Source organism: Xenopus laevis, chromosome 6L (assembly GCF_017654675.1).
Source record: "Xenopus laevis strain J_2021 chromosome 6L, Xenopus_laevis_v10.1, whole genome shotgun sequence".
NCBI lineage: Eukaryota > Metazoa > Chordata > Amphibia > Anura > Pipidae > Xenopus > Xenopus laevis.
In genome coordinates this window covers 153239304-153264674 of record NC_054381.1, presented here as the reverse complement: position 1 = coordinate 153264674, position 25371 = coordinate 153239304, and the positions used below count along the sequence as shown (strand labels likewise).

General features: G+C 39.6%; 1 protein-coding gene and 1 long non-coding RNA gene across 7 annotated transcripts in view; one reads left to right on the top strand and one right to left on the bottom strand.

Annotated features, from left to right (window-relative positions):
* The window catches only part of asap1.L (ArfGAP with SH3 domain, ankyrin repeat and PH domain 1 L homeolog), a 190142-nt gene that overhangs the window by 133960 nt on the left and 30811 nt on the right, over positions 1 to 25371 (top strand). For 4 of the 6 annotated variants that reach the window (XM_041566640.1, XM_041566643.1, XM_041566642.1 and 1 more), the window contains 6 exons: positions 3263 to 3348; positions 6647 to 6722; positions 10861 to 10947; positions 18282 to 18290; positions 18488 to 18588; positions 22835 to 22904. In XM_041566640.1, the coding sequence (XP_041422574.1) occupies positions 3263 to 3348; positions 6647 to 6722; positions 10861 to 10947; positions 18282 to 18290; positions 18488 to 18588; positions 22835 to 22904 (429 nt within the window). The remainder of the gene's footprint in view (positions 1 to 3262; positions 3349 to 6646; positions 6723 to 10860; positions 10948 to 18281; positions 18291 to 18487; positions 18589 to 22834; positions 22905 to 25371) is intronic. The other 2 variants (XM_041566644.1, XM_041566641.1) reach the window with 1 other exon arrangement.
* Positions 1004 to 24492, bottom strand: LOC121394766. The gene is made up of 3 exons (XR_005962011.1): positions 24405 to 24492; positions 21211 to 21278; positions 1004 to 1086 (listed from the first exon to the last, which is right to left on the bottom strand). It is a non-coding gene; the product is annotated as an uncharacterized LOC121394766 (long non-coding RNA).

The following is a 25371-nucleotide window of genomic DNA, read 5'->3' as shown; positions in this document are numbered from 1 at the left end:
TCAGCATCTGTTTCTCTTTATTCTTTCTTCTCGCCGCAGTTGGGTGTATTATATTCACTGACAGTAAAGGTGGCCATACAAGGGCAGATAAAGCTGTAGATATCGGTCCTTTAGACCAATTCAGCAATTTATCTGCCCGTGTATGGGGCTTCCGACGGGTCTTCTCGATCGATATCTGGCCATGATATCGATCGGGAAGGTTTAATTTTTCCGCTGACTGACCCGTCGGAGCCCATTGCTACTCGTCGTAATCCTATTGTTCGGCCCGAGGGCAGAATGTTCGGATTATTCCGATATAGCCCTGCGGTTGGTGGGCATATCCGTGAAAGATCCGCGCATTTGGCGATGTCTCCAGACGAGCGGATCTCTTCATGTATGGCCAGTATACTTCTTAGATCCAGTATATCTTATAGGGGGGGCTTCCTTTCCTAGCAGATGTATTAGAGCTCACTCAAATGACTGATTCCAGTACAAACAAAATGTAACAAAATAACTGCCTTTTGCACAAATCCTGCATGTAGAGAGACATGATGTCTGGTGATTTTAATAGAGTGAGCTCTAATACATCTTCTAGGCAAAAGGAGCCCCCCTATAAGATATATTGTATCTAACTGTCAATGATTATCTTGACACCCAACTGCTGCATGAAGACAGAATGAAGAGAATAGATGCTGAGAGAGGAATAGTGAATATAAACTTGATTATTTCAGAAATGGTACAGAATTTTTAATTGCTTGTATTTATAAAGTTTCTTTTTTTCAGTATGCTGAAGCTTATATTAAATTTTCATTTTTGATATAGTTCCCCCTTTAAGTTATTGAGTGATACATATTCAATCACAAATAGGATGTTGAAAACAAACATCTGATTTGTTGCTAAAATGTGTTCTCAGTGCACTCTACGGAACCTTTCAGGTTGCTGTAACGTTTTTTTTTTGCCATTTTAGACAACTGTCAGGTGGCCATGACTCCAATGACATTATGCAATGGCCATTGGGCTGCCAGTTATCTCTCTGCTTCTTGGGTCTGTAGGGAGTTTGCCCAGGGTCATGATATATATATGGAGAGACACAATTGAAGGCAGAATCTGCAACGAAAACAAAAAGAACATGTCATTTTTATTAGTCATGTTTGTGGTGGTCACTTCTACTGACCCCAGATCACTTTCCTTGGTTCACATGGCTAATCAAACCATAGTGTTGGTTTAATCACCACCACCACAATTATCACAAGCCTGCGTGTGCCATTGCAATTGTTCCCAATGTGCTCCATTTGCTCCCTGCTATGTGTAGGACTTGAAGGAGCCATGTTGCTCTGCTTATTTGAGCAATGGTTTAGGGATGCACCAAATCCACTATTTTGGGATTGGGCCCAACCCCCGAACCCTTTGCGAAAGATTCGTCAGAAAACCGAACGAATTCTTAAACTAGTGGTGGGAAGGGGAAAACATTTTTACTTCCTTGCTTTGTTATTTTGCATATGCAAATTAGGATTTGGTTTGGCTGGGCAGAAAGATTTGGCCAATCCTGAATCATAATTTGCATATGTAAATAAGGGATGGGAAGGGGAACATTTTTTACTTCCTAGTTTTGTGACAAAAAGTCACGCATATTTTCCTCCCCTGCCCTAATTTGCATATGCAAATTAGGATTTGGTTCGCCCGGCAGAAGGATTCAGTCAAGTCTGAATCCTGCTGAAAAATGCTGAATTCCTTGTTTTGTGACAAAAAGTCACGTGATTTCCCTCCTGCCCCTAATTTGCATATGCAAATTAGGATTCAGATTGGCCAGGCAGAAGGATTCGGCCGAATCCTGCTGAAAAAGGCTAAATCCTGGTTCAATCCGGAACCGAATCCTGGATTCGGTGCATCCCTACAATGGTTGGAAGACTGCAGGCTAGGCAACCCTTATGTAAAGTGTTACAGGCACAATGAATACGCTGCTTTGTAAGAGCCACATCTATCTGAAACGTATTGCCAACCGGGGAAAGGAAAGAGAAGTGATTGCCTCAGGCCTGCCCAGTTCTGCATTTTCTTGGCTTTGTGGTTATTCTTACTAATGAAAATTCTATTTTCTCCTTTAAGGGTCCTCTATCTTAAATTATTGTTTCTTCTACAACAAGAATGTAAAAATCGGTAACTTTCACAGTCAGTCCTGGGAGTTGTAGCCATGTTGCTATATCTTTCCAATTAAAGGAAAACTATACCCCCTGAACAATGTAGGGCTCTATAAAAAGATACTGCATAAAACAGCTCATGTGTAAAACCCTGCTTCACGTGCTATTGGGTAACCATAAATAGAAAATTGCAATTTTAATAAATAAGGACAGCCCCCTGGTTCATGGTGCACACAAACATACCAAACATGTTAGGTCACATGAGCCAATTAACAGACATAGTTCTGTCTTTTGCTTCCACACTTCTTCCTGTTACAGTTAGAGTAAGGGCACACCTGGAGATTCGGGGAGATTTAGTTGCCCGGCGACTAATAGCCTCTTCTTTGGGGCGGCTAATCTTCCCAAACTGCTCTTGAGGAAACTTTGGATGACTTCAGAAATCAAAGCGGTGCGAGTGCATTGCCGCAGGTGTTTTCTTATTGAAGCAGGCGGAAGACCTGGGGAAGCAGTTCAAGAAGAAGTGATTAGTTGCCAGGCGACTAAATCTCCCTGAATCTGCCCGTGTGCCCCTTCCCTTAGAGTTTGTAGTATTTCTGGTCAGGTGATCTCTTCCTGTTACAGTTAGAGCTGTAGTATTTCTGGTCAGGTGATCTCTGAGGCAGCACACAGACCATCACAAAATGTTGGTTCAAGGCAAGAGATTTAAAAGGGCAATATTTACTTATATATATATATATATATATATATATATATATATATATATATATATATATATATATATATATATATATATATATATATATATTTCAGTTTGGTAAGATTCTTTAATATGCCACTTAGTTTATATCTAATTATCTGTTGCTCAAGTATTCATTTTGGGGTATAGTTTTCCTTTAATACACCAGACACAATATATTCTTTTCATGGCAAATACATATAAGAACGAGTGTGTCCGTCTTGCCTGTTCCTATTGTTTTCCCAAAACAAAAGAGCTGGATCCTTGCCTATGATTAACATAATAACCAGGGGGATGATTATTCAATTAGCTGTTCAGCTTGGAAAGGAAGATTCCTGACGCACAGCTCAGCTTGAATACCCGGCCTGCAACGTGTAATTATCAACAAAGCTCTTCGCTTTTGTTTTGGCAGTATCTGATTAAAGTGAATGAAATCAAGACTAAGAAAGGCGTGGATCTGCTGCAGAACCTCATCAAATACTATCATGCTCAGTGCAAGTAAGTGTCTTCCTATCCTGGAGCGGGTGTGGTAGAAACAGATCCAATGAGAAGTTTCGATGTTCGGCAAAAACATTGGGCAAATTGGGTATTTCCCATTGGCGGAGAAAATGCTAAAAACACCTATTGCTTCTCCAGTTTTTAAAGGACATGTAAAGCCTACATTTTCCTACCATGTATATAACTTAGGCATATCTTCCCCACCCAAGTCACATTATTTGTACTGCCTATACCCCAGCACCATGACATTTTCCTAAAACAAATACCAGCTTTCACCCGGCAGCCATTTTCCCTTTGACACATCATCAATAACACTGACATCTGCAAACGGGACATGTATGCTGTAAAGTTCATGCAATGCAGAATGCAGGGTTACACAGGCACCATATACTTACTTTGATAAAATGTTCTGCTAGGGTTAAACACTGTAATGGTTAAGCTGAGCTCAGGAGAAGTGGTTAGGAGAAAAAAATAGGATCAGACAACTAGAGCAGAGTTTCTGTGGGAACCAGCAATGCTATCTCTTCATTGGCTGTTAGACTGGAGGGTGTGATTAGAAATCTGAGCTGAGATGAACTGAGCATGCTCATAAAGCAACAGCCAAAGGAAATTTCTGAGGGAGTGGGCAGAGTGGTTTAGAGGAGGAGAAGGATTTCTAAGTGATTAGGGGGATGCTGCAGCCTTACTGTTAACTTTTTTAACAACAGAGTGGCAGTTATCTACAGATTTCAAAGAGTTTGTTTACTGATTAAATTTATGTGGAGGGGGTTTACATTTCCTTTAAGCAACATCAGTTGTACTCACCAGATTTCGACCTGAAATGCCAACCATGTGCCATCAGCCTAAGCCTATTGGATCTCATGATAAGAAGTACATATACACATTATTATTTATAGTGTACAGGGGATATTTATCAGAGGTTTTAGAGTTTTTTATACCTCGAATGAACTCACAACTCGAATGGTTTCTAATTTAAGAAGAAACTGGAATGGAATGGAAAACTCAAATCAGTGAGTTTGAGGTTAACGACCCGAAAACTCCAATTGATTGAATTTTCTGCAAAATAAACTTGAATTCGAGCAAAACCCTCCAAAAAAAACTTGAACATCATGAATGCTATTAACATATTCAAATGGTTCAAGGGATCTCTGCTATTGACTCCTACATGACCTTGACAATTTTTAGATGGTGTATTTTTGGATTTGACCTATTTCCAGGGTCGGGGTATAATAAATCTTGAAAAAAAAAAATTTAAACATGAAAAATCGATTTTTGACCAAAAAGTTCTTTGAAAACTTGAATTTTCGTGAAAAACATGGTGCATCAGTAAAGGGGTTGTTCACCTTTAAATACACTTTTAGTATAGAGAGTGATGTTCTGAGTGATAAGAGACTGGAATATGAATAGGAGAGGCCTGAATAGAAAGATGAGGAATAAAAAGTAGCAATAACAATACATTTGTGGCCTTACGGAGCATTTGTTTTTTAGATGGGGTCAGTGACCCCATTTGAAAGCTGGAAAGAGAAGAAGTAATTCAAAAAACTATACAAAAGAAAAAAATGAAGGCTTATTGGAAGTTGCTTATAATTAGCCATTCTATAACATAATACAAGTTAACTTAAAGGTGAACTACCCCTTTAACCTTTGGTTCACAATCCAAATTTGGACCCCATGCTTTTTAGGGTATGTACCTAGTAAAGAGTTAATCAAAATAAGGTTAATAATTAATTCTAAACCAGGGCTTAGCTGATTCCCAATCCTTAAAGTAGGGTATCTCTTACTTCTTGAATGGCATATTGTTAGAGCATAGGGAGTACGGATATACCATATTTTCCAGGGTGTAGTCACTAGTCCTGTGCCTTTGTTCAGTACTGGGGAAGCAAACGTTGTTTTAAGGAACCTGATTTCTCAATTTCCCCTTTTCTCCTTTCAGAGAAAGCATTTTCTGTTTTCTAGTTGTGACTACAATAACTGTATATTTTCATTTTTTTCCAATGAAATTGCCTTTTTCATTTTGGGTTATGCAAGTTTTCTACTCCAAAGGTTTCTCATTATAGGGCATTGTTTTTTAGTCCCATCAATGTTGTCTTAATGAGTGTGTGAGACCAGATTTAAGGGACTGTTCCTGCTGAATTGTGCTTAGTACAGGGGAATACCTATGCTGCCATAGTTTTATGGGATCTCTCTGTACAGACTATGAGCAAACTTAGGGACTGTTCCTGCTGAATTGTTCTTAGTACAGGGGAATACCTATGCTGCCATAGTTTTATGGGATCTCTCTGTACAGACTATGAGCAAATTTAGGGACTGTTCCTGCTGAATTGTGCTTAGTACAGAGGAATACCTATGCTGTCATAGTTTTATGGGATCTCTCTGTACAGACTATGAGCAAATTTAGGGTACTGTTCCTGCTGAATTGTGCTTAGTACAGGGGAATACCTATGCTGCCATAGTTTTATGGGATCTCTCTGTACAGACTATGAGCAAACTTAGGGGACTGTTCCTGCTGAATTGTGCTTAGTACAGGGGAATACCTATATTGCCATAGTTTTATGGGATCTCTCTGTACAGACTATGAGCAAACTTAGGGGACTGTTCCTGCTGAATTGTGCTTAGTACAGGGAATACATATGCTGCCAAAGTTTTATGGGATCTCTCTGTACAGACTATAAACAAATGTAGGGGCTGTTCCTGCTGAATTGTGCTTAGTACAGAGGAATACCTATGCTGCCATAGTTTTATGGTATCTCTCTGTACAGACTATGAACAAATGTAGGGGACTGTTCCTGCTGAATTGTGCTTAGTACAGGGAATACCTATGCTGCCATAGTTTTATGGGATCTCTCTGTACAGACTATGAACACCTGTAGGGGCTGTTCCTGCTGAATTGTGCTTAGTACAGAGGAATATCTATGCTGTCATAGTTTTATGGGATCTCTCTGTACAGACTATGAGCAAACTTAGGGGACTGTTCCTGCTGAATTGTGCTTAGTACAGGGAATACCTATGCTGCCATAGTTTTATGGGATCTCTTTGGAGACTGTTCCTGCTGAATTGTGCCTAGTGCAGGGGAAAACCTATGCTGCCATAGTTTTATGGGATCTCTCTGTACAGACTATGAGCAAACTTAGGGACTGTTCCTGCTGAATTGTGCTTAGTACAGGGAATACCTAAGCTGACATAGTTGTATGTTTTTTTCACTGTACAGGCTATGTGCATGTGTAACAAAGAGATATCACTTTCCATATGTTTCTCCTCTCATATTCACGTTGATATTTAAGAACTCTCTGCGCTCTAGTTTCTTCCAGGATGGATTGAAAACAGCTGACAAGCTCAAGCAGTACATAGAGAAATTGGCTGCAGATTTGTACAATGTAAGTCATGCATCATTTTTCCATGGTGGTGGGATGGGGGGGGGGTTGTTTGATTTTTTTTTTTGAGTGTTGCAATTTCGCTCAGCTGTGAATATGAACTGTCTCACTATTTATTTGCTTTTATAATTTTCCCCTTACGTGTGTTTTTTTACTCTTTTTACACAATTTAAAGGGATACCAACCATCATCTTAATACAAAACGTTTACTTCTACCTGAAAGCTCCGAAAAGAGAAAAATATCGACTTTATTAATGAAATAGATAATCGTGATTATTATTCTTACATGGATAAGCCTAGTACTAGTACTCAGGCCAGGACTTTCCACAACTTGCAAAAAATAGTGGGAGCACTTACCAGGTACTAGGATTCACCTGTGCATGTCACAAAACCGAAGATCCCAACGGTTGCTTCCAAAGAGAGAGTGAGTTTGTAGGTGCAGCACCAAGGAATCCAGGAGGTAGAAAAATTAAAAATATAAACCTTTATTCAAGCATTTTAAAATGGTAGTAGGAAAAAGCATGCCCCACACTAAACAAAGGGCTGTTCACTCAACGCGTTTCATGGCTCTCGCCACTTCCCCAGGACTTTCCACAGTTGCAGATGGACGGGGCATCATCTCTGCCTATAACCTCGGGGTTTGGATTTAGTGTGGCTTATCTAACAACTCCATTACACTCACACAATACATAGACATACTCCTTCCTTCTTCTCTCCCCTCCCTTTTCCTCCCTCCCTGCTGTAATCTGAGCCCAGAGCTATGAGTAGGGAGAGACTCAGGCAGGAAGTGATGTCACAGCAAGCTAATATGGCAGCTTCTATCCTTAACAAACAGAGCTTCTAGAGCCGTTTATGGTAAAACATTCTACAGAATAAATACAGTGTTATAGCTTGCACTATTGTAGCTAATCTATTGCCAATAAACTGTCTCTGTAGTTTTCCTTCTCCTTTAAAGGGGTGGTTCACTTTCAGGTTAACTTTTAGTATGTTATAGAATGGCCAATTCTAAGCAACTTTCCAATTGGTCTTCATTATTTATTTATTTTTTTATAGTTTATGAATTATTTGCCTTCTTCTCCGGACTCTTTCTAGCTTTCAAAAGGGGTCACTGACCCCGTTTAAAAACAAATGCGCTGTAAAGCTACACATTTATTGTTATTTCTACTTTTTATTACTCATCTTTCTGTTCCGACCCTCCTCTATTAATATTCCATATTCTCATTCAAATCAATTTGGACCCTAGCAACCAGATTGCTGACATTTGCAAACTGGAAAGCTGCTGAATAAAAAGCTAAATAAGTCAAAAACCACAAATAATAAGTGAAAACCAATTGCAAATTGTCTCAGAATATCTCTCTCTACATCATACCAAAAGTTATCTTAAAGGTGAACAACCCCTTTAAGGGGGCCACATGGGACATAACTGTTTAGTAATTTGAAAATGATCCTCAGCATTCAGCTCAGAATCAAAAGCAACAGTTATGTCCCATGTGTCTCCCCCCCCCTCAAGTCACTGATTGGTTATTGCCTGGTAACCAATCAGTGGAAAGCAAGAGAGCTGAAAAGCAGGAAGAAGTGTTCTGGCTATTATGTTACACATCCAGTCACTCCAGCCTTTATACATTACTTTTTTGGCTAAATAACTATATACAAATCGTTCCGAGTTCCATCCGCCGGCGTTCAGTTTCCTCGTGAGGCGACTTCGGAAAACAAATCGCGCCAAGTTCCATGCTGCCGGCGATTTACATTTTAGCCGGCAGGGGAGATTAGTCGCCCCAAAGAAGAGGAGATTTGTCGCTGGGCGACAAATCTCCCTGAATTTGCCTGTATCTGCCTGTGTGCCCTGACCTTACAGCAGCTCTGGTAGGGGGGTCGCTGACCCTGTAAACTTTTCTAAATTGATACATTTAGTTGATACATTTCTTATCTTTGTCCCTGCTGAGCAGAATCCTTGAGTGTCAAAGGCTGGTGTTAGAATTGATACAATAGTTGCTGATACTCCAGAGATGCTGCTGAGAAATGGATCAACTAAATGTTGTAAAATTGTAACCGTTTCAAGTCTGTATCTGAATTACTGAGCTGCCAGACTCAAACACCAGAGACACCAACATTCAACTGTAAAGTTAGATTTTGAAAAAACTATAAAAAATGGAAAGTAATTGAAAAAAAAGTCTTTATTTCTGAAGAACAATCTGAAACCAGCTGAACTAGAAAAAGTGTTTGGAAGGTGAACAAACCACTTCAACCTCAAACGGATTTAGACCAGGTATTGGGCAACACAAAGTCTGACTTTCACTGCTGGTTTGTTTTTGCCATTCGTCCTGTTGTATTCGTCCTCATGCAATCAATATCTATTGATCCCACTCGGGAAAGGTCTGGGCCCTTGCCAAAAAAACCTACGTGCATTACCAATCAGATAATTATACCTGCTTGTGAATTCCCATAACTGTCTCCCTAATTAAGCATCAGAGTTTATTAAAGAGCCGTCGGAGGGAGGGGGGTGATTTATCATTATTTTTTTCCCCTATCTGTCCTTAAATAACCTCCTTAGAGGAAAGAGATCGACACCAGGAGGGGGGTTCGGTACGAGTGTGACAGGGCAGTATTATATTGTGTGTGTTTATATAGTGAATAAAGTACCCTCTCTTGTAAAATATAAGGATATTATAAGTTACCGAGGAGTTTCATGACCATATAAAAGTACGAGGCCAAAGGCTGAGTGTTTTTATACAGTTCATGGAACTACGAGGTTACTTCTAATATCCTAATATTTTGCAACTGGGGGTACTTTATTCACTATATAAACACACACAATATAATACTGCCCTGTCACACTCGTACCGAACCCCCCTCCTGGTGTCGATCTCTTTCCTCTAAGGAGGTTATTTAAGGACAGAAAGGGGGAAAAAATAACATGTTTCAGTGAGTCATGTGACAGAAATGACATCAGAACTCACCGTTTATAACTGATGACATCAGAACTCGGAGTTCCATGACCTGTATAAAAACACTCGCTCTTCGGCCTCGTACTTTTATATGGTCACGGAACTCCTGAGTAACTGATAATATCCTTATATTTTACAAGAAGGGGTACTTTATTCACTGTATTATAATAGATATGAACATTTCACAGTTCATTTTATGCATATTTATGACATAAAGGTGCCTCTATTATTAGGCCTGGAAAGGACCAGCCTATTTTCAAAGCTTAAATAATCTCAGCCTTCCTTTAGCTGTGTTAAAGGGGTGGTTCACCTTTAAATTAACTTTTAATATGTTATAGAATAACCAATTCTAAGTTTTCTTAATTTTTTAGTTTTTTATAGTTTTTGAATTATTTGCCTTGTTCTTATGACTCTTTCCAGTTTTAAAATGGGAGTCAGTGACCCCCATCTAAAAAAACAAATACTGGGTAAGGCTACAAATGTATTGTTATTGCTACTTTTTATTATTCATTTTAATATTCAGTCCTCTCCTATTCATATTCTAGTCTCTTATTCATATCAGTGCATGGTTGCTAGGGTAAATTGGACCTTAGGAACTAGATTGTGAACTGGAGAGCTGCTGAATAAAAAGCTAAATAACTCAAAAACCACAAATGATGAAAAAATATCTATTTATCTCTCTCTCTATCTCTTTATCTTTCATTTATCTCTAGCTCTATCTATCTATCTATCTATTTATATATCTCTCTCTTTCATTTATCTCTAGCTATCTATATCTATCTATATCTATCTATATATATATATATATATATATATATATATATATCTATATATATCTATCTATATATAGATATATATATATATATATATAGATATATATATATATATATCATCTATCTATCTATCATCTATTTCTGTCTATCTATCTAGCTATCTCTATCTTTCTATAGCTATCTCTATCTATATATTTATTCATCTATTTATCCATCTATCATCTATTTATATATCTATCTCTCTATCTTTCATTTATCTCTAGCTATCTATATATATCTATCTTTATCTATCATCTATCTCATTCTATCTATCTATCTATCTATCTATCTATCTATCTATCTATCTATCTATCTATCTCTATGTGTGTGTATAAGATGTTTAACTGTATCCAATATAAAAGTGTCTGCATGCTTTTTCCCCAGATTAAGCAGACCCAAGATGAGGAAAAGAAACAGCTCACTGCCCTGCGAGACCTGATCAAATCCTCTTTACAGCTGGATCAGAAGGAGGTAAGAGGGATTTCAGGTTTCTGTGAAGGAAATGTGCTTCACACTCATTCTATACAATAGTCATCTTCAGCTGCTGCGGAACTGGTTGAAGATCACTGCCATTCATCTGCAACTTTATGTTGTGGCTTTAGCAGCAGAATCGTGTCTGGTCAGGGTCTGCGTCCAAAAAAGAGGTCCAGAAACCTTGTGCTCAATCAAAATGCAGTTTAGTTTCATACATTTGCTGTTTTTTTAATAGAACATTGGTAATATACAGTAGTACTTTTGACGTAGTGTATATTTCTAGAAGAAATTTCTCTTCCTTGGGAAACAGTTTAGTGCTGCACTTCTCACTTCCTATTCCTGACACTGCCCCCTGCTGCTGATTTAAGGTGTTAACGTAACAAAATTGAATGTAAGCTGTGGGCTGCAGTGTGTAGAGCTGCTTTCCTTCCAGTTTAGGGGATTTCTATGTGGGAGCTGTCAGTGCTGTACCATGCTGGTAGCCAGTGTAATGAAAGTTGCTCCTGGCAACCAGTGTTGTGCCTCCCTGGCTGCTCAGTGTGTATTTCATTTAGTCGCAGTGCACTGGGGGGACTATGTTAGGGATTCAATAGAGGGTATATCAGTGGGAGGAGCAGGGGAGACAAGCTTCTTTTCAGTTTGTTTTTATTGGTTTGAATTTTAATGTTACTACATGTAACAAGGAAGGCGTGGAGAGCATTAAAAGGGTGGTTTACCTTTAAGGTAACTTTTAGTTTGTTATAGAATAGCCAGTTCTAAGCAACTTTTCAATTGGTCTTCATTATTATTTTTTTTATAGCTTTATAGTTATTTGCCTTTTTCTTCTGACTCTTTGTAGCATCTAAAAAGAAAATGCTCTGTAGTGTTACAAATGTATTGTTGTTGCTACTTTTTATTACTCATCTTTCTATTCAGATCCTCTCCTATTCATATTCCAGTCCCTTATTCCAATCAGTGCATGGTTGCTAGGGTAACTTGGAAATGCAAATTAAAGAGCTGCTGAATAAAAAGATAAATTACTCAAAAACCTTAAATAATAAAAAATGAAAACCAATTGCAAATAGTCTCAAAATATCGCTCTCTACATCATACTAAAAGTCAACTCAAAGGTGAACAACCCCTTTAAAGTAGGAAGTAAAAGAAGAGAGGAAAAGAGATAGAGATAGCTAAGGGTGGGCATTCCCTTTAAATGGGGTGTAGGAATTCAATTGGGCACAGAACAAATACATGTGTAATAATACATTTTACATTTCAGATAAACATTTGTCCCACATTTCCCGTATTTGCCACGGCAACCTGTCGTTCACCAGATTCTTCCAGAAAGAAAGCGTTGGGGCCTCCACTGCTTTCACGGTCATTATAATGGCTTTCTTAGCATACAGGAAGAAGCTTAAAGGAGAATTCAACCCTTTAGCAAAAAAAACCCCACCCCATTTACACCCCCCTCCCTCCTTCCCCCCAGTCTAACTGCCGTCCCGGGGAAATGCCCCAAACTTTTTACTTACCTCGTGGTGCAGATTCAGGCATCGGAGTTACACGCAGCCATTTTCCGGGTCTTCAGTAAGCTGAGACGGAGACCGGCGAATCGACGTTTGCGCAGTTGGAGCATTTTCCTGGTTTGCAACAACTTGCACCAAAATGGACGGAAATTGCCGTAATGCCGGAAGACACAAAGACCCGGAAGATGGCTGTGGTGAATTCTGATGCCTGAATCTGCGCTGAGGGGTAAGTATAAAGTTAGGGGCATTTCCCCGGGGGGGAGTTAGGCTGCGGGGAGGAGGAAGGGAGGTCTACGTGGGGTGGGGGGTAGGGTTTTTTTTGCTAAAGGGTTGAATTCTCCTTTAAAGGCTATGGGAAAATATCAGTGAGATGTATTGGTAGAAAGGATAGTTAAATTTTGGATGTACCCAAAGGGATAGGTAACAAATAGCAAATTTCCCCATGGGCAGTAACCCATGGCAACCAATTAAATTACTGCATTCATTGCTCTACCTGTAGCTGGCTAATCACTGATTGGCTGATATGGGTAACTGCCCATGGGCAAATTTGGCCAGTCCAAAGTAGCAGTAGATAGACGGGAGCCGTAATAACCACGGGTAGTTTTAGAATAAAAAAAAGTCTTTATTTCCAAGCATCTTTAAAAACACAAACAGGTATCCTCCTGGATCCTCCTCCTTGTGTTTTTAAAGATGCTTGGAAATAAAGACTTTTTTTATTATATATATATGTATATATATATATGTATATATATATGTACATACTACATGCCACACCAACTTGTAATGTGTGTGTACACTGTGCTCTCCACCTCTGTGCAGCCTTTACCGTGAATACAGTGTCTTCCTACTCTCCTGCCTGTGAAGTGTATATACTGCATGACACCCCACGGCACTCATTGTAACATGTATATAACATGTATACACAACTGGGGTTATGTCATAAAAGGCACTAAGTTTGCCCAGGGGCAGTAACCAATAGCAACCAATCAGCAGGTAGAATTCACTAGTCACCTGTTTAAACGCAAGCATCTTATTGGCTGCCATGGGTTACTGCTCCTGGGCAAACTTAGTGCCTTTTATTACATATAGGGGTATATGTATTCTGTGTCTTCTATGCAGTATGTAGGGTGTATACTGTTTGTTTGTGCCTTCTCTTAGATACCATGTGCCATTTGATGCCCCTGAATAATCTGTTACAGACACATTCTTCTCCTTATATGAGCCACATTCATGTGCTGCCACTTTCCCTTGTTGAGTCTGTACCTGCCATATGCTCCATGTGTCTGCCATCTGCTGCCTACTGCTCTCTGCAACTGCCGCTTTCTGCTGCCAGCCCTGTGTGTGTCCAACTTCTGCCTGCTCGTCCTGTGTACCCCATAATCACATTCATTTCTCATAGGAGAGTGTTGGTGGGTCAGGAACCCTGTCACTGGCCACTTAAACAATCAATGCAGCCGCTGATACATGCCATGCTGTGTGTTTACAATGCTAGGAGGCAGATTTATCAAGGTTCGAATTGAAAATTCAAATTCGAAATTCTAATTTTCAAGTATTTTTTCTGATCAAAACTGTCAAATTCAACTAGGGAGTTATTCAAATTCGAGTTTTTAAAAAAATTTGAATATGATTTTCGAGATTTATCACACTCTGGTCCTTTAAGAACTCAAATTCAACTATTCGCCACCTAAAGTCATTGGGAAACGTCCAGGGATCGATTTGTTTGCAGCCTTCCATTAGATTTGTTTTTTAGGAGAAAAAAAACTCCTCAAATCGAGTTCTTAAAATTCGAATTGAATTCAATTGGAGTTTTTTGGGTTGATCCTATTCACCCGAATTGAAAAAAATTGATTTTTATAATAAATAAATAATCTGATTTCAAGTTCATGGGAGAAAAAACTCACATGAATTTGATATTGAACCTTTGAAAAATGTGCCTCTGAGGGGGTTATTTACTAAACTCTGAATGCAAAAATCACGAAAAATGTGTGATTTTTTTTTAAAAAAAATCACGAATTTTTCAGAATTTATTAAACCCAGAGGATGGAAAAGTCCGAATCTGAAAATCCGGCATCTTAGACCTGTGGAAGAGGTTGCATATAAATCAATGGGAGAAGTCCATTGAGATCGATTCGGACTTTGATAAATAACACCCTTAGTGTCTACAAAGTGATGTAGCCTTCTATTTCATGCCAGCATGCCCTTATTCTATGTACTTGCTATATATACTAATTGCTTGTCTTCATCTCTATATCTCACTCTATACAGCTGCCACTCACTGAGATCCTTTACCCTACACCTAGCTGCCCAATATATTGCACTCATTGATATTCTCTTAGACCTTTTATACATACGGTATTCCCTGTGTAAAGTTTGTGCTTGCAACATATTGCAACTACTGTATTTTCCTCACTAATAAAGGAGAACTAAAGCCTAACTAAAGAAGTAGTTAGAAATGTTGTACATTATGTTTTGTGCTTCTGTACCAGCCCAAGGCAACCACAGCCCTTTAGCAGTAAAGATCTGTGTCTCCAAAGATGTCCCAGTAGCTCCCCATCTTCTTTTCTGCTGATTCACTGCACATGCTCTGTGCTGCTGTCACTTACTGAGCTTAGGGACCCACTCACAATATACAGTACACATAGAATAGAAATGTCACAATATAAGGCTGATTAGTAATTAATACACATAATTACTACATGGCAGCACAGAAACCAGTGCAATTAGCATCAGAATTTAATAATCAGCAAACCTGTAGCATCAGCTTATATTACAGCCAGGGAAGCTCATTTTCTGCTGGATAATTAGTGACGAGCCCTAAGCTTAGCTTCTCAACAGCCAATCAGAGCCCACTGAGCATGTGAGTGTCACAGACACTTTCCAAGATGGTGACCCCCTGTGACAAGTTTGAAGTCCTGGATCATTGCTGCTATTGACAAGCTCAAACTTTAGCCTCGTGCAATAAGTTCACTATATAAAATATGGCATTTTTAGCCACATACATTTTTAGGGTTTAGTTCTCCTTTATGTTGTAATATGTTATTGAATGACTAAGCAACGTGGCTTTCTTTTTTTCTATTTTATAATTTTTTAAATTTTTTGCATTCTTCTTCTTTTGACTTTCCCAGCTTTCAAATGGGGGTCAAAGGCTCTGTTAGGCTAAACATTTATAGTTATTTTTATTTAAAGTTATTTATCTTTTTACTCAGGCCTCTCCTATTCATATTCCAGTCTCTTATTCAAATCAACGCATGGTTACTAGGGTAATCTAGACCCTAGCAACCAGACGGCTGAAATTGCAAACTGCTGAATATAAAGCGAAATAACTCAAAAACCACAAATAAATAAAAAATGAAAACCAATTGCAAATTGTCTCAGAATGTCACTCTCTACATCATACTAACAGTTGAGCAAGCTCTTTAACTCTATACTCACACAGCAAGTTAACCCTTATAGCGTGGGAAGGGTTGCAGAAGTATAACCCTAAAAAGCAGTGTAGAATATGTTATATATAAATAAAGGTTAATATTATACTGAGGGTGGATTGCATTCCATGGGGAAGGGAGTAGTAGATGTGCTGATCTCCAGGTTCCCTGCAGCAGTTTAGACTTCACAGGTCAGAATAGAGCCATGTGATACTGTATAGAGTATAGCGTTACCCTTTCCTTTATATACTGCTCTGTCTATGCATCAATACACAATAACCTGGGTGGGAGCTACAGGCTGAATACATACAATCTGCTGTTTGCTATTCCCTGTGTAACATATTGCAACTACAGTTCTGCCCTCTCTATTAACTCTATACTCACAAAGTCCCTTACAGTGTTTGGGCTATCTGGTTTGCAGAGGTATAGTATATAGGGAGTAGTCCATGGGCCCACCCAGCATATTTATGACACTATGTCAGGGTGTTAATGACTCAGCATGTGTTTAATTGCCTATCACATGCCTTTTTATTACATCAGAGGGATGGGAAATATCAGGAGAGTGAACAAGGCTCCCTCTAGTGGCCAGACAGTGCAATGCAGTCATGCTGCGGATGTAGTGCTGTTCAATCTGCAGTGTTTCTCTGACCTTCAGCTTTTGGGGGAGAGGACATAGTGACTATAATAGGAGAAATAATGAGGAAAATATCTGTTCGGGCATAGAACTGCTGGGGTAAATGAGAAAAAATATCTGCATATAGTTTTTTTTTAAATTAAATTGCAAGTGAGCATTATTTTGTAATTAACTGGCATGTCACTGTATGACAGCATGCATTTAATAATGAACTCATGCCTCACTCACCGGTGTACTCATGCTGCATTCACTGATGTACTCATGCCACACTCACTGATACAGGTATGGGACCTGTTATCCAGAATGCTCGGAGCCTGGGGTCTTCGGGATAACAGATATTTCCATAATTTGGATCTTCATACCTTACAGTATTCTTTAAACATTAAATAAACCCAATAGGCTGGTTTTGCTTCCAATGAGGATTAATTATATCTTAGTTGGGTACAAGCTACTGTTTTATTATTACAGAGAAAAAGGAAATATTTTTTTACAATTTGGATTATTTGGATAAAAATGGAGTCTATGGGAGAAGGCCTTTCTGTAATTCTGAGCTTTCTGGGTAACGAGTTTTCTGATAACAGATCCCATACCTGTAATTAATCCTTATTGGAGGCAGAACAGTTGTACAGATATGGGACCTGTTATCCAGAATGCTCGAGTATTGGGGTCTTCTGGATAACAGATCTTTCTGTAATTTGGATCTTCATACCTTAAGTCTACTAGAAAATCATGTAAACAAGAAATAAACCCAATAGGCTGGTTTTGCTTCCAATAAGGATTAATTATATCTTAGTTGGGTTCAAGTACAAGCTACTGTTTTATTATTACACAGAAAAAAAAAAAAATTTGGATTATTCGGATAAAATGGAGTCTATGGGAAACAGCCTTTCTTTAATTCGGAGCTTTCTGGATAACGGGTTTCTGTATAACGGATCCCATACCTGTATAATCACGTTTGACTGCTTTGGGACTCCACTGCTAAACAGGATAACGGTATTTGTATAAATGGGATAGCCCACCCCTTCTAAATGAAAGGGATCTATATTTTCGTCAGCTGCATATTACCTGTATCTGTGTGTGTCAGATAACTGTAATCTTATATAGTTATGCTACAGGGTGAGCAGACATTTGTGGCCTATTAGTGTACACTAAATTTTAGGAATTAGACTTCATAAACAAACATTAAAGCTGTTTATCCACCACTTCTTTACTACTGCCCCTATATCACCTGGACCCCCCAAGAGTCCCCATTTCTGCTTCCTCTACAACCTTGTAAAGGAGTTGGGGAGCAACACAAGCATGAAAAAATCCATTGGGTGCCAAATAAGGGCTGTGATTGGCTATTGGTAGCCCCTATGTGGACTGGCAGCCTACAGGAGGCTCTATTTGGCACTATACTTAGTTTGTATGCAATTAAAACTTGCCTCCAAGCCTGGAATTCAAAAATAATCACCTGGGAGCAACATCCAAGGGGTTGGAGAGTAACATGTTGCTCCTGAGCTACTGGTTGGGGATCACTGGTCTATAATCAAGTTAACCTGTAAGTTTGGCTTGTGTCTTGCAGTGTAGCTTTACTTTTTCTTTTATCAGGAGGGGCATAAAACATAATGATAAAGTATTGTAGTTTAACCAAACCTGTAACCTGTAGGCTTCTTGCCATTCCATAATAAATCATTATTTGTCTGATCTGTGGGAGCTGCCATAAAGACTGTTGTTTAATTGTTGCTTTGCTTTTCTTTCCCTGTTTTTTTTTTCTTCTGCTTTCCCCGATCGAAGTCTAGGAGAGTAAGTGTCACCTTTATTCATTGCTAATTGCTTTACAAACGTCTCTTTGTGATTGCCTCCATTTTTGTTCACCTTGCCTCTTGATCGTCAAACAAATGTCTGGTTGCTAGGTCAGCAACCCTAGCAACTGTATATCAAGTTTAAGCATGAAACTGGAAAGCCATATAACCCTACTCATCCATGTGTCCCTTCCCCAGGATTCCCAGAGTAAGCAGGCAGGCTACAGCATGCACCAGCTCCAGGGGAACAAGGAGTACGGCAGTGAGAAGAAAGGCTACCTGCTGAAGAAGAGCGATGGGTACGTTACATACTGTGCTTATTCTTTATTAATGACTAGGGATTCGGCCAGGATTCTGCCTTTTTCAGCAGGATTTGGATTCGGCTGCTTCCTTCTTACCGGCCGAACCAAATCCCCTTTCCACCCCTAATTTGCATATGCAAATTAGGATTCAGTTCGGTATTCGGCCGAATCTTTTGCGAAGGATTCAGCGGTTCGGCCGAATTCAAAATAGTGGATTCGGTGCAGCCCCATTAATGACAATGAATGGGAAGGATGTGGCCCTTCAGATAGTCAGTGACCATTTGAAACTGTTAAAGGGGTGGTTCACCTTTAAGTTAACTTTTAGTATGTTCTAGAATGGCCAATTCTAAGCAACTTTTCCATTGGTCTTCATTATCTATTTATTTTTAATTATTTGCCTTGTTCTCCTAAATCTTTCCAGCTTTCATAGGGGGGTCACTGACCCCATCTAAAAGCAAATGCTCTGTGAGGCTATACGTTTATTGTTATTGCCGCTTTTTATTACTCGTCCTTCTATTTACACCCTGTCCTATTCATATTCCAGTCTCTAATTCAAATCAATGCATGGTAGCTAGCGGAATTTGGACCCTAGCAACCAGATGGCTGAAATTGCAAACTGGAGAGCTTTTGAATAAAAAGCTAAATAACTGAAAAAACACAAATAATAAAAAATAAAAAAAAACAATTTCAAATTGTAATAGTATCACTCTCTACATCATACTAAAAGTTAACTCCTAGGTGAACAACATTTTATAATTATCTCTATATGGTCCCCTGTGGTGTTTGTGCGCTAGGTGCTCATGTTTGTGAGCAGCATCAGACAGGGGGGGACAGGGGCCCCCCAGCTGCAAAGACCACCAGCCACAGCCCCCCTACCCCTTTCCAACCTCAACCGTTTTTGAAGGGACCAGAAAGAAATGGTGTAAAATCCAGGAAAATGTATTCTGCATAATGTATAGGTGGAACCACAAAACAACAATGTAAAATCATTATCGTTTATTTATATAGCACCGACAAGATACGCAGTGTTTTACCTTAGTTATAACAAACAGGGAATAAATGCTGGATAACAAGCACGGGTTACAGAGTAAAATGAGGGAAAACTTAAAGGAGACATATAGGATAAATGGAAAACACCTAATTTTGTAGGCAATTATAAGTAATATAAGGTGTTGCTTTTACACTGTGCTAAAAATTTATATTATCTTTGAAAATTGCCCCTTTATTGGAGTTCCCTATAGATGTTCTCTGGTCCCTGTCTGGGTTTCAAATGAGGGGTGGGTGTGTCCTAACGGTCCCTGTCAGAAGCTCAGTAGGAGGGGGACAGCCAATCACAGCCCTGCAATCACACAAGCACAAACAGGCTTCAGTTCCCTATCAGGTCCTGCTAGCTGCTGATTGGTTCCTGTCCTACAGTGCAGTGAGCTGAGTGCACAGCCTGGGAATTCAGGGAGCAGGAAATGGAAGGGAGGGATTATTAGGGTTTTTGTAGAGATTTTCAATAAATCAGCCTGAAAATACTTTTTTTTTAAGCACAATTCTTCTATATCTAAATGAGTATAATGCACTGGTACGTTCTAATTTTTTATACAAAATGTCTCCATTAAAAATCGGGGGTTGTAAAATTGGGGTTTCACTGTATTTCTGTCACCCTTTGCTCTTCTATACTTACTATTGCCTACTGTCCCGACCGCCCACCCAGTGATTTGGGTTTTTTATAGCCGTATGAAGAATGATAGACTTCACTTTACGGGGTTGTTCACCTCTGAGTTAATGTTTAGTATGATATAGAGAGGGATATTCTGAGACAATTTGCAATTGGGTTTCCTTTTTTATTATTTGTGGCTTTTGAGTTATTTAGCTTTTTATTCAGCAGCTCTCCGCATTGCTAGGGTCCAAAATAATTAAGAGACTGGAGTGGGGCTGAATAGAAAGTAGGGATGCACCGAATCCAGGATTTGGTTCAGGATTTGTCAGGATTCGGCCTTTTTGAGTAAGATTCAGATTCAGCCGAATCCTTATGCCGGGCCTAACCGAATCCAAATCCTAATTTGCATATGTAAATTTGGGGCGGGAAGGGAAATCACGCGACTTTTTGTCATAAAACAAGGAAGTAAAAAAAAAATGTTTTCACTTTTTCCTTCCTCAACCCATTATTTGCATATGCAAATTAGGATTTGGATTCACTTCGGTATTCGGCTGATTCTTTCATGAAGGATTCAGGGATTCTGCCGCATCCCAAATAGTGGATTCGGTGCCTACCTAATAGAAAGTTGAGTAATAAAAAATAGCAAAATAATGATACATTTGTAGCCTTACAGGGCATTTGTTATTCGATGGGGTCAGTGACCCCCATTTGGAAGCTGGAAAGAGTGAGAAGAAGAATAAGAAAGTAAACAATTAAAAAACTATTTAAAAAAAATTAAGACCAATTGAAATGTTGCCGGCCATTTTAGAACATACTAAACGTTAACTTGAAGGTGAACCTCCCTTTTAACCTGCCTTAAAAATTGCATCATAAAAAAGGGAAGGTTGGTGGTGTCGGTATCTCTTTAACAAGTTAATCTACATTTAGTCCTGGCCTGTGAGTAATTTACCAGTGCCTTGTGCGTCTCTTACATGGCCTTTAAAGGTCTCCGGCACCCAAGGGATGAACAGCTTGTTTCCACCAGATTGTTCCTTTGATGCTGAAACGGCAAAACAAGTATAAAATTGCAGTTACGTGATACATCCAAGAGGCTCGTTCTTTTGCACAAGGGCATGCTGGGAACTCATTCTTCTTCCCCCTCTGCACTAATCTATTCTAAATGCTGCGACTTTCTACTCGCATTGTAACATATTTTAATTATCCCAGATTAGAGCCGACTCATTCTGTGCCTCTGCAATGTAGAATCATGATATATAATAATGCACGGGGAGTTAACCAGCTCTGCCTGATCATTATATAACGTTAACATTTGTGGGGAGAGGGACATATTATACTTATAAAATCATATATATTATAAGTATTATTATATATATTATTATAAGAATTATAATTATTATATCTTCTCCTGGCACACTGGGCCACATGTACAAATCCCACAGAGCAAGTTTTATTCCACAGCAGTTGATAAGAAAGCTGGACCCGCCAGGCATAAACATTCCCATCTGTAACTGGTTTCTAGTCTTTCCGACTGATAGGCCCCACTATGTCTCAATAGGGGATCACACCTCTGGGGTCCTAAGCCTGAGCATAGGCTTTCCCCAAGGATGTGTGCTTAGCCCACTTCTATTCACCCTGCTAACACATGATTGCACTGCCCAGTTCACTGCAAATCACATCATAAAAAAAATCACAAAAAATTTTTTTTTTCCAAAATGCATCAGTTAATAGTGCTACTCTAGCAGACTTCTGCACTGAAATCCATTTTTTTTCAAAAGAGTAAACCGATTTGTTTATATTTAATTTTGACATCTGACGGGCTAGACATATTGTCAGTTTCCCAGGTGCCTCCAGTTATGTGACTTGAGCTCTGATGAACTTCAGTCACCCTTTTAGGGTCTGGCCACACGGGCAGATTCGGGGAGATTAGTCGCCAGGCGACAAATCTCTTCTTCGCGGCGACTAATCTCTGAGATTTCCGCCGGGCTAAAATGTAAATCGCCTGGGGGCAGGCACACGGAACGCTTTGTCTTCCAACGTCGCCCATAATTGCCTCACGAGGAAACTTCAGGCGACTTCGGAAAACAAAGCGCTCCGTGTGCCTGCCCCTGGCGACTTATCTCCCCGAATCTGCCCGTGTGGCCAGACCCTTACTGCTGTACTGCAAGTTGGAGTGATATCACCCCCCTCCCTTTCCTCCCAGCAACCTAACAACAGAACAATGGGAAGGTAACCAGATAGCAGCTCCCTAACACAAGATAACAGCTGCCTGGTAGATCTAAGCACAACACTCAATAGTAAAATCCAGGTCCCACTGAGACACATTCAGTTACATTGAGTAGGAGAAACAACAGCCTGCCAGAAAGCAGTTCCATCCTAAAGTGCTGGCTCTTTCTGAAATCACATGACCAGGCAAAATGACCTGAGATGCACCTACACACCAATATTACAACTAAATACACTTGCTGGTTCAGGAATGAAATTTTATATTGTAGAGTGAATTATTTGCAGTGTAAATAGTGTCATTTAGAAATAAAAACAACACCATAAAAATCATGACAGAATCCCTTAATGTATATATGTATGTTTATATTATAGGATCCGGAAGGTATGGCAGAGGAGAAAGTGCACTGTGAAAAATGGGATCCTGACCATTTCCCATGCTACGGTAGGTCACTGATTAACCTTTGCACTGATGCTGCTGATGAACAAGATTTCTTGTGTATTTTGTTCTGGGAAGTTTAGTTGCAAAAGTCTGCTAATAAACAGGCAGTTATATAACAAGGCAAATGGCTACATGTGTGTCTGTCTGTTTGTCTTCACTTGGCCCTCTCATTAATACTAATAGTCACTTATTACTCCGCTGCATTTAAGTGCACACTTATTCTGGGGCATTCTGCTCAGTTTGCGAAGCTCCTCACAGTTGGCTCATAATTTTTAAACCATTGCCTCACAAGAAGCTCCAAATCCACTGACTTCTGTTTATGTACATGGTCTGACAAAAATTGCTGGTAATATTTTTTCTATAGCCGAAACAGATATACAGTAACATAGTGGAAGCTTAGGTATTTCTCTATACTAGTACAATTCAGCAGGAACAGCCCCTAAGTTTGCTCATAGTCTGTACAGAGAGATCCCATACAACTACAGCAGCATAGGTATTCCCTGTACTAAGCACAATTCAGCAGGAACAGCCCCTAAGTTTGCTCATAGTCTGTACAGAGAGATCCCATACAACTACAGCAGCATAGGTATTCCCTGTACTAAGCACAATTCAGCAGGAACAGCCCCCTAAGTTTGCTCATAGTCTGTACAGAGAGATCCTATAAAACTATGGCAACATAGATATTCCCCTGTACTAAGCACAATTTAGCAGGAACCACCCCTAAGTTTGCTCATAGTCTGTATAGAGTGAGACCATAAAACTATGGCAGCAAATGTATTCCTCTGTACTAAGCACAATTCAACATGAACAGCCCCCTAAGTTTGCTCATAGTCTGTACAGAGAGATCCCATAAAACTAAAGCAGCATTAGTATTCCCTGTACTAAGCACAATTCAGCAGGAACAGTCCCCTAAATTTGCTCATAGTCTGTACAGAGAGATCCCATAAAACTATGGCAGCATAGGTATTCCTCTGTACTAAGCACAATTCAGCAGGAACAGCCCCTAGGTTTGCTCATAGTCTGTACAGAGAGAGACCATAAAACTATGGCAGCATAGGTATTCCTCTGTACTAAGCACAATTCAGCAGGAACAGTCCCCTAAGTTTGCTCATAGTCTGTACAGAGAGATCCCATAAAACTATGACAGCATAGGTATTCCCTGTACTAAGCACAATTCAGCAGGAACAGCCCCTAAGTTTGCTCATAGTCTGTACAGAGATATCCCATAAAACTATGGCAGCATAGGTATTCCTCTGTACTAAGCACAATTCAGCAGGAACAGCCCCTAAGTTTGCTCATAGTCTGTACAGAGAGATCCCATAAAACGGTGCCAGCAAAGAAATGACAGTATTCGGTAGCATACAGGATAGATGAAGTGCAGCAAAGAAACGTGTGGTTCGGCAGAAAAGTACAGAATGTGTTTACACAAAGACGACAGTATACGTAATTAAGTAAATCTGCTCCACTGCATGTATAACAGACAAGGAATGGAAATATATTTACCTTGCGTCACCCAGTATTGTAGCAAGCGCAGATATCAGCTGATAGGATTTGGCAGCTGGAGCTTCAGTGAAGGCAGGCAGCAATTAGACACTTGCTCATGGACATCCAACTGCTTGGAACCGTCTGTGCGTCCAGCTGCTCCACTATCCTAAGCCTAGTACAGTCTGGCCTACAGGGAAATGAGCCAGAAAACGAGATATAACAGTAAGGGTTACCAAAATAGAACGAGGATTATTCCATCCAGCTCAATCAGAGCCATTTGCAGATCAGTCAGCTGCCATTTTGGTCAAGAGAGGCCAAGTAGGCCAATTCCTACTCATTTATGGGCCCCTTAAAGGGGAAGTAAAGTCTAAAATAGAATAAGGCTAAAATGTTGTATTTTGTATACTAAACATAAACATGAACTTACTGCACCACAAGCCTAATCAAACAAATTATTTATGCTTTTAAAGTTGGCCACAGGGGGTCACCATCTTGTAACTTTGTTAAAGATATTTGCAAGACCAAGACTGTGCACATGCTCAGTGTGGTATGGGCTGTGAACTTTGTCCCTGCAGCTGGAGTTGGAAACAGCAAAGGGGGTGTAAAGGCAAAAATAAAATCCAATACAAATCTCTGCACAGTCGCCAACTGCTCTACAGGGAAACAAACAAAGCTGCTTGAGTTCTGCACGGCTGGGAAGTAAGGCGGGGGCTCCCCCTGCTGTTCATAAGTATGATTGTTTCCCTGCAGAGCAGTTAGGAACCGTCTGACAATTCCTATCCACAGCAGTAAATGAAGGGAGAATTTCACTGCATACAGTCAGGTTTCTTATAAAAACGGTAGAAATTTTTTGATTAAAGTATATTGGAGATTACTTTCTTTTTCATTAAAGAAAGTAAAAATTGTATTTTTATTTTATTGCCTTTACATGCCCCTTAAAGGGGAAGGAAACCTCGGCGCTAACCCCCCACCCCCCCTCCCGTGT